This window comes from Juglans microcarpa x Juglans regia, chromosome 3D (genome assembly GCF_004785595.1).
Source record: "Juglans microcarpa x Juglans regia isolate MS1-56 chromosome 3D, Jm3101_v1.0, whole genome shotgun sequence".
Taxonomy (NCBI): domain Eukaryota; kingdom Viridiplantae; phylum Streptophyta; class Magnoliopsida; order Fagales; family Juglandaceae; genus Juglans; species Juglans microcarpa x Juglans regia.
In genome coordinates this window covers 26,917,714-26,928,148 of record NC_054598.1, presented here as the reverse complement: position 1 = coordinate 26,928,148, position 10,435 = coordinate 26,917,714, and the positions used below count along the sequence as shown (strand labels likewise).

The window sequence follows — 10,435 nt, the reverse complement described above, 5'->3', positions numbered from 1 at the left end:
TAATTATTTATTTTCATTTTAATCACTGCGTTTGAATTATTTTATTTTACTTGCTGTGTTAAAATCGTTTCCGTTGGATCGTTTTTATGACCCAAGATATGAGGATTGGACCTCATTTCTTTCCCTACATTTTCTCTTTCCTCTTTTTTTTTTTTTCTTCTCCTTCTTTTTCTTTTCTTTTTCTCCTCTCCTCTACCGTGCGCCGCACGACTCTCCCCCTTTCTCTCTCTGTCCGTTTCTTCTTCCACCCAGCCCAGCCGCCTCGCGCTGCCGTGCGCGACACCGCCCGGCCCACTGTCCTTCCCAGCCACCAGCGACCACCCCCCTGTAATCTCAGCCCCAACCGCGCCGCCGTTAGCTCCCACGCTCATCACCAAGCCGCGGCACTTCTTGCCCGTACGCCGCCGTCGCGCCACCCCCGGCCACCATCTTCTCACCACATCATCCTCGACCTTCTAGCAACCCAATGGACCCAACCCCACCTCCGATCTGTCACCGGTGAAGCCCCACCATCAACATTTCCGTTTTGGGTATTTTTGCACTTCAACCGCCTATTGCGCTGCCACCCACGGCCAACCACCACCACCACTAGCTTCACCGACATCCCTAAGCCCTACCCTATCAATCTCGGGTCTTCGTTTACACCCGTTCAAAAGTGGGTTTTTGAGACCCATGGCCACAGTGCTTTTGGCACTGTTTTGTTGCTGCGTTGCCGCTTCTAGCACCTCCGTGATCTCTCAAAAATTATATTATAGCATTGTAAGTATTTTTCCCAAAGAACTTTTGAGATTTAAATGTATTTACGCCCTAATTCATATTTACTGTTAATTTATTGGTGGTGCCGGACTGAGTCCGAGGAGTAAGGGGATCGGTTAGATTGGATGATGGAGTTGTTTGTGTGAGATTGGTTTATGCTATGAAATTTGTTAGTTGTTTCGGGTTTAAATATTGGTGTTTTGAGTTTGACGTTGGTCATGGTGAATATTGATGATTTTTAGGAAGTGACGATATATTTTTGGATTATTGGTTTGATGTATTGGAAATGTTTAGAAGGGTTTGTTGGGGCCTTTTAACATCTAGAAGTGTTGAGATATTTTTTTTCCTGTTGTGGAGTTGTGAACGGAGAGAGAGTAGTGTGTAGTGTCGTCCTGATTAAATTGTTAGTAATTGTTTGGGACTGCGAACTGTAGGAATAAGTGTGAGTTATTGGAATTTGAGTTGACATTGGTTTTGATGCTTGTATTGGACAATATTGAGATTGGTATAGAATATTTTGGGTCGAAGTGTGGGCTGTCCGGATTATTATTTGGCTGATTGAGTTTGATTAAACTTACTGAATTATGGTCTAGAAATTGGGTATTAAGTTGTCTAGACCAATTTTGTGTTGTTGGACTTTAATATTTAGTTTATATTATTTTTATGAATAGGTGACGAGACGGATAGAGACCGTATTCAAGTCATAGATAATGCGCTGCAGGAGTCAGGTAAGCGGGGTTCCTATGCTAGACCTTACACGAATTATTTGAGACTGAGGTTGATTTTATGAAAACTTTACATATTTTTGTGGTGAAATGAGAACTTGGGAAAAACAAAACCAACCTTGGTCATTTATTTGCATACTCATGAAATCTGTACGAAAAAGAGAAAAATATGTTCTGACATGCATTGTGTAGACATGAGCTAAATTCTGTCATATGATTTCTGAAATCTGAAAAATGAGCGATATTGAGAATATGAAAAGTTGTGCATTTCTTTGAAAAGATATTCTGGCTTTTGTGTTCAGTGTGTTTAAACTGTCTGATTCTGTTTTGATACTCTGTATTATTTTGATATAACATCTGAAAACCTTTGGCATGGTGTACTGGTTTTCGTATCTGACTCTGTCTCTGCTCTGCTCTGCTCTGCTCTGTTATGCTCTGCTCTGTTTGGGTTGGTACCAACTTCTCTGTCTCTGAGTGCACCCACTTTGGAAACAAAGTAGTTTTATTGTGGTCTTTCCTGTGTGCACACTCGGGGCTCCGAGAAGAATAAAGGAAAGATTTCACCTCTGTCTCTGCCTGATTTGGCCACCGGGGTTAGCACAACCCTACCACGGGGGTGAAACATGGTCTCTGCTCTGTTTGATGCTCTGTTTTGATCTGATGATGATACTCAGTTTATGTTATGCCAAAGCACTATGAGTTTTACTTGTCTTAAAACCATCGCTCTGTTACTTTTGAAAATATGTTCTGTTCTGCATGATAACTCTGGAAAATATTTTATTCTGCATGATCTACTTTGTAAATGCTCATGTTTACACGCTAGCATATGATTTCTGCTTACTGAGTTGTTGATAACTCACCCCCTATCTTCATAATATTTTTCAGATGATGTGGAGAGTCCAACTGAGGACCTGGATTAGATTGGTGAGCATGATTAAGCTGAGAGAGGATGTTAGAAGAAGGAATTCTGATGTCTTATGTCTTTTAGATTTAATTATATCTTGGGCTTGGGTTTAGTAAGACTTTTGAAGTTATTAGTTTGGTTTGTTATGACTACCGGGAGATTTTGGACTCCTTAGCTTATTTTGCTGCAATAATAACTTTGTAGAGTTTCAATGTGGTTATTTAGAGTACTTGAGATTGAGTTTTGCTAATAAAATTTTGGAGTTTTATTTTAGTTGTGTTGGAAAATATGTTCTTAAGTGTCAGGTAGTAATTCTCCAGGCCATCTGGATTTGGGGCGTTACAACACATCCATTTCATCCTTGACCTTGAAGTAAGTATTATTTTTGGGGATATTATCCCAAAGTTATTCATCATAAAAGGTTCATGGTTCCTGTTGAAGATTTTTTAATGTTTATTCATATAGGATTGTCAAAGGAGTGCGCTCAGATGTGTCAAAAGTTGTCCATGCTGATGAATTTGAATATAAAGATCCCATCGATGGCTCCATTTCAGAGCACCAGGGCATTCGATATTTATTTGAGGATGGATCCCGATTGGTAACTTGACTCGTACTGCTACCATTTATAATTCTATTTTTTTTAATGACATGGATTCCCACCAAGGTAGGGTTCTTTGGACCTATCCTTGTAGCTTCGGATATGTGACCCTATTTACCAGAATCGTGCATTCAGTAGTCCAGGAAAACTCCTAGTGCCAAATCTAACCCAAAATTTCTGAGTTCACAACTCATCCTGAGCCTGCCCTTTGAGCACTAAGTTGCACCCAGACGGATTCTGTTCGTTGTTTATTACCTCATCAGAAGAAACATTTTAATTACTAGCTGTGGTAAACATTGACTGACAGACTTCCACTATTGGCTTTCAAAATATTTTTAGGAAATCGAGATGGTCTTTTCTTGTAAATAAATGATGGTTTACTAGGATCACAGGTCTTTGTTGTTGATACCTTGTTTCTTATAGACACTATTGCACTGTAGCTCCCTAAACTTATTTGTTCTTGTCTTAATCAAAAGCAATGGTGGAAATAGTTGCAATGTTGCTTACAACACTAATTCCTGTTTTACCTTCCTATGCACATGCAGATTTTCCGCCTTTCAGGCACTGGCTCGGAGGGTGCAACAATTCGTCTATACATTGAGCAATATGATCAGAAGGATCCCTCAAAAATCAACCGAGATTCTCAAGAAGCACTTGTTCCGCTTGTGAGATATCCCTAATCCATACCTCTGATTATTCTATGCTCTGTACTATTATTTGCGCTGACCCTAATCCATACAATTACAGGTTGAGGTTGCACTGAAGCTTTCCAAGATTTAGGAATTCACTGGCCGAACTGCACCTACTGTTATTACATAGATGCACTCAGTGGCATTGTAAGATTGTTTGTTAGTCTTGGAAAACGAAAGAGTGGCTGTCTCGGTTGCAGTTCCCTTTACAATTCGGAAACTTCTCTGTAACTCTCTACGTCTCACTAGTTGGATGATGGACTCAAAAAACACTATGCAATATCTTTTTTGATCCTTAAAATAATATGAACGTTCTATTACATTGTCCCTATCTCAATATTTCGAGCTTTTCATTTCTACAAGTTTTGGTGAACTCAGTATTCTTTTTTTATTTTTTTTGGGGAGGGGGATGATGTGGATCATGTCATAGTTTGGGTCAAGTGTCAAGGAGCTTTCCTAGACCTATCGGGCTAGAGCTTGAGGTTGGAAAGAGAGAGAGAGAATTGATCTTTTTGGAACGCAAAAGTTGAGGATGGAATGCAAACACAAGTCTATTTTCTCGAGTAATAAAAGGCACAACCTTACCAAAGAAATAAAGCACAAAATGTGGACAAAGAATCAAGACGCCTCTCTCCACGCCAGAAGATTCTGTGTCCCTACGATGGTTCATTTCAAAATCACTTTCTATAATGTTGTTCATCATTCAATAGAGAGAGAGAGAGAGCTCTCACAGGTCGAAGTCGAGGGCTGAACCACTTGCATGCCGGCACCGTGTGGTCCATTCCTTGGTTCAATCTCTAAATCAAACGGGAGCATTGGCATTGAATTATGCAACTGCAAATGAAATGGATAATTTTTAATTAATAGAAGATAAAAATGGCCTGCATTGAATTATGCAAATGTAAACCAAAATGATTTTCAGTTACAGTAAATAAACTCTTGTGGTTATATTTGACCTTCACTGTAGCTCAACCAAATCTATTAAAAAACTATTTCTTTCATCCGAACACACTCTCTTCCCTCTGATTTCTTCCCTCGGTTTGTTCCTCCTGCCAACAAATTCTCTCCATTTCACCCATGTACCTTTATAATATTTTTTTATTATTATTTTGAGATATTTTATTATTGAAAAAAAAATATTATTTTGTTATTCTCTTCATTTCCTCCCACCAGCATTAACATTTTATTATTAAAAAAATATTAAATTTATAATATCTTATTATTATTTTGACTAATATATAGATAATTCAATTTGGGAATAAGTTTTAAGTAAAATGGTCAAATGTAAAATTATGTAAAATTATACAAATTTTATATTTATATTTACATAATCCAATGCTAATGCTCAACTTCTAACGAAAATGCAACGGTCCTTTTCAAAAGTTTGGTGTTCGATACTTACATTTGGATCAGAACCGCCTTGAACCAGTCTTTGGAAGGGAATATAAAGAGTATATGGGCTTGGACATTTTTAACAAGAAAAGTTTTAAGACAAAATAAGGTGGGACATATCCCTTGGGTTTGGACATTTTATAAATTGGTTGATCCTTTAAGAAGTTTCAAACTGGTCTTTTAGGTTAGGCTGATATTTCAAATTGGATCCTCCGTCAAATCTGATCTGTTAGTTCAGTGATGGAAGATGCTGTTGTGGCACATAATTGTCACTTCATAGCCAATTAGAATTGAATATGTGTTATATTGATACACAATCAGCTTATAAAAAAGATTAAAAAATGCACTATCAACACAAAAAATTAAGAAAAAGAATAGGGGCGGTGGTGTGGCCTGGGTGGCCACTACTTTGAGTTGTCCGATTGCCTAAGAGATGATCCTTGTGTTGAGAAAAAATAACAACACGCTACACCCACAAACAACAATAATGAGACAAACAGTGAAATAATAAATGCAGAAATATAGGAATCAATCACATGACACAAGATTTACGTGGTTCAACAACGTGCCTACGTTCATGGAGCTGCAGGAGGTTTTATTCAGAGGAGATTTACAACACACAATGAGTTACAAGAGTTTCTCTTTACTTACAATCTTAACTCTCTCTCTCTCTCTCTCTCTCTCTAGGGCCTTTGTCTCTCAAGAATGCTCACAAAAACGCCGTTTGTCCTCTCTTTGTTCTCAATATATTGCTCATTCAACAAATAACATAACATATATATACTCATGGCACTAGAAACCTTAAGGTGGCAAACTTCTGGATTATTAGCTTGAGTGGAGTGTCAAGCGAACTCTTTGTCCAACATTTGCTCGAGCGGCCTATCTAGTGAGCCTCAAGCGAACTCTTTGTATGGTGTTCACTCAAGCCAACCATTGAGCGCACCACGAGCGAACTCTCATGTTGAGTTTCACTTGAGCCCACTCTCGAACGAACAATCTGTCTGAGCTTCGCTCAAGTGTTGAGTCGAGCGAACAATCTGCCTAGCGCTTCTCAGCTCACAAAACCAGGCTCTATAACCCAACAATCTCCCATTTAGAGATTGGTTTACTCACATGCCAGCCACTATCTCTGGCACAAGTCTTATCACCTCAGTAGCTCATAGCTCTCATCTTTAAGCTAGAAGATGCACTAAAGTCGAGTACAACTTTAGTTTGTCATGTACATTGCCCTTAGTCAACATATCTACTGGGCGACTTACAACTCTCACTGCACTGGAAAATATGGTCTTGCACTGACCCTTGCACACATAAGAGAACCTGTTACTAAGGTCCCCCTCTTTGATCTGGGCAACCGATCCCACGTTTTGCTTCCAACATATTCTGTCTTCAGTCAACGTGCCCATCTCTTGTGTAGCTTTTACTTCCTCCCTTATGGATGTCCAATTAGCTTCTCAGCTAAGGCCCATTTGATGGATCTCCCTTCTAGCAAAATTTCACCGTTATTTCGTGGTTCGCTCAAGCACCGAGTAGAGCGAACAATCTGCCTAGCGCTTCTCAGCTCACAAAACCAGGCTCCATAACCCAATAATCTCCCACTTAGAGATTGGTTCACTCACATGCTAGCCACTGTCTCGAGCACAAGTCCTATCACCTCAGTAGCTCATAGCTCCCATCTGCAAGCTAGACGATGAACTAAAGTTGAGCACAACTTCAGTCTGTCATGTACATTGCCCTCAGTCAACACATCTATTGGGCGGCTTACAATTCCTACTGCACTGGGATATATGGTCTTGCACTGACCCTTGCACACATAAGAGAACCTATTACTAAGGTCCCCATCTCTGATCTGGGCGACCGATCCCACCTTTTGCTTCCAACATGTTCTGTCTTCAGTCAATGTGCCCATCTCTTGTGTAGTTTTTGCTTCCTCCCATGATGGAAGTCCAATTAGCTTCTCAGCTAAGGCCCATTTGATGGATCTCCCTTCTAGCAAAATTTTACCGTTATTTTGTGGTTCACCACCTTCAGTACGCAGGATAAAATTCAAGGTATGTTATTTTGTGGTTCACCACCTTCAGTACGCAGGATAAAATTCAAGGTAGGTGAATGCCACTCTTGAGGTCTGGTCGTCTTGGCAACCCTGCTAGCAGCAATTGTAGGTGTAGATGATCTTGGATCAACATACGCTCTATCCTTGTCTTTCACACATTTGCTCTACATCGTGGTCTCTAGAGATTTTCCCAGGCATACAGATACATGAGGAACAACAAAACTGACTCTATTTTACTTCCCCATTTGATTCGCGTGACCAAGCCTGTTTTGCCACAAATCTATATTTTCCTGCACATCACTGGACCTTGATGTTAAATTCAATGTATCATTTCTCTTACCACACACCAAGACCAACATGCCCTTTGTGACCTTCCACGCTTCTCCAAAAAACACTACTAAATTACCGCTATTGTCAAGTTGTCCCACATATATCATGTTTTTTTTCAGCTCTGGAACATGTATGACTTTCTGCAAAGTCCACACGTTCTTGTTTGGGAGTAATGCGCACATCTCCAACTCCCACTACATCCAGTACTTCTTCAATAGTTGTGTGCATCTTAACAAAATCACCAATAACATAGTTCTGCATGATCTCTCGATGTGAAGTTGTATTTAACGAAGCCCCTGAATCCAACAACCAAACATCAATCAAACTGTGCACTATAAGAAATAGAACATCCTGTATTTTTTCAACCACTGTATTCACTGCGTCATCCTCAGTTTTCTTTGTGGCCATCCCACTGCCCCTTTCTTTGTGATAATTTTTAAATTTATGTTTTTTAATATTTATGTTGACTTTTTTTTTTTTTTTTACTTTTTATAAGTTGATTGTGTATAAATATGATACATGTTCTCTTCTTATTGATTATGACATGGTACAACATTTCCCGTTATTAATCTAATGGGGTTCTAATGGTGTGACCAGTTTAAAATATCAGTCAATGCTAGGAATAAGTTTGCCTCTAGGCTCTAGGTCGTTATATTCAAAACCTCTGAACCTTTTTCTAGAATTAGCTGCTAGAGGAAAAGGCTAAAGGCAAATTAAAAGGGATTGTTAGGATTATGGGTGATGACTGTCAATCGATGATTTCTATATCGATTGACTATGTAAGAGTGTCAGCCATGAGTGGATTAGTGTTTAGCTTTACATGGCAGTTTAAAATGAGGAAAAGAATTTCCTCTTTTTTCCCTTTGTTGCAGTTATTATTTTCTATTTTTGTTTTGGGCATTGATGTGAGGTTATGCCAAACATAGTTTAAATAGGTCATCTTTAGGTTAGAATAGATGAGGTGGGCATGTTTTAATGTTTTGGCTCAAATGAGGCTTATGAGATGTATAGTATAGTCGATCAAGGTTCTAGTGGTGTGATACGACGCCCCCAAATTCTGCTCGGGAATTGACGGAATTTGAAGCATCAGAACATGGAACATAAGGTTACTTGCCCCTTTCATGACAATTACGGATGCAATGCATCTAGCAATATGCAATATTCACAACATATAATTTTTTTCTTTCAGCAATACTATGTTCTAGGAATAATATATCCCAAAAGATAAACATGCTTCATAAAATTAATGTGATAACTAGTACCAAAAATGTTACAGTACTTGTCCAACAGATCTGTAACATAAAGAGTATTGGAGATAGTGCTCCATAACTACAGTCGTGAAATACAAACTATTGTACTAATTTGCTGAGCCGTTCACGTAGCTTAACTATGATATCCAAACTGACATCTAGAAATGGGGTTAGGCTCCATCAACTCTTTATTTGCTCCACATTCTATTAGACCTTGTCCAATCTCCTATGCATGGGTTCTCCAGATCCTGACACATCGTCTACCATTCCGGAGGAATGGTAGTTGAGACTACCAAGTGAGATTTGATTAAAAATCTCAGCAAGTTAACAGATAACTTAACATACAGGTTAAAGATGCATGCATGACAGTAAAAGCATGAATGCATACATGATCATGAATAAGCTTGACGTGACTTGACATTTAACAAGATGTGTACTGACATGACTTGAGCTGACATGAGAAGAACTCAACTAACGTGAACTAAACATAACATAAAGTTGGACGTGAAATTGAACATGATTTGAATTTGAACTAAACATGAACTAAATTGAGACTGAGCATGAACTGAACTGAACTAAACATGGACTGAACTGAACTGGAAATGCTAGCTCTTGTAGTTAAAATTATGCATTCTAATTAAGAAAATGGGAGAACTCACGTAGCTCCTACACCTTCACCATGAGTATCATTTTGTATTACGGTAGATTATACTCCTTCACCATAGTACCAGATAGAGCACATGCCTTAACCGCAATACGAGGTAGATCGTATATTCCTTGACCATAGTATAAATTAACAGATAACATAAACTTGAATTGAACATGTATTAACATTGCATGAAACTAAACCTGAAATTGAAAATTGAAATTGACCTGAGAAACGTGAAAATATTGTTTTTTGAGATACAATCTGTACTCGAGACATGACGTGACATGAAGCGAAATCAGAGATGATTTGACGTTAGGTAACTTGACACGTACGTGAGATGAATGATATGGCATAACATGAAACAAATAAACATTCTTGATATGGCATAACATATAACAGATAAACATTTCGTGACATGGCATAATATGTAGCAGAAAAATATTTCGTGACATGACATAACCTGTAACAAATAAAATTACGTAACATGACATAACGTGTAACAAATAGCATTACGTGACATGGGTTAACATGTAACAAATAACATTACGTGACAAGTATATTGTAAAACAAATAAATATTGCATGACAGAATTTATTATGTGAGAGATACATATGTTGTGATAGAATATAACATGCATAACAGACATACATGATGTAGCATGACATATAGGATAACTTAATTACATAAATAGTAGTTCCCTTACCAACATACATACACATTAATCTAATAGTAAGTGAGTTTCTAACTTACCGTGATCGTAGCGTTTTATAAGGAAAAGCACGAAACACAATAAACTGTAAGTATGAGTTCTAAATGTTAGTATGACTTAGTAACATGAAAAATGCTAACTTAGAGTAAAATTACCATTTTTCTCTCTACATATGAGAAAAGACCATATTACCCCTAATTTAAGGATTTCACATCTTAACTTAAAAAATCATCAAAATTTACATTCCTCAGGTAAATTTTGTCCTAAACTCAAATATCAATTTAGAAAAATTTAAAACCAAACAAAACTACAAAAAACATCATAGGGCCGAAACTTCCAAAAGCCATTTTCTCTTTGATTTTTGTTGCAATTTTATCCAACTT

At 38.0% G+C, this 10,435-nt stretch overlaps 1 protein-coding gene across 1 annotated transcript; it reads left to right on the top strand.

The window, feature by feature from the left end:
* The first annotated feature begins 2,673 nt into the window (after positions 1–2,673).
* LOC121255181 (phosphoglucomutase, cytoplasmic-like) lies at positions 2,674–3,992 on the top strand. Its single transcript, XM_041155458.1, has 5 exons — positions 2,674–2,690; positions 2,827–2,983; positions 3,529–3,648; positions 3,731–3,824; positions 3,864–3,992. The coding sequence occupies exons 1-4, from the start codon at positions 2,674–2,676 to the stop codon at positions 3,761–3,763; spliced, it is 327 nt and encodes a 108-aa protein (XP_041011392.1). The 3' UTR covers positions 3,764–3,824; positions 3,864–3,992.
* The last annotated feature ends 6,443 nt before the right edge of the window (positions 3,993–10,435 follow it).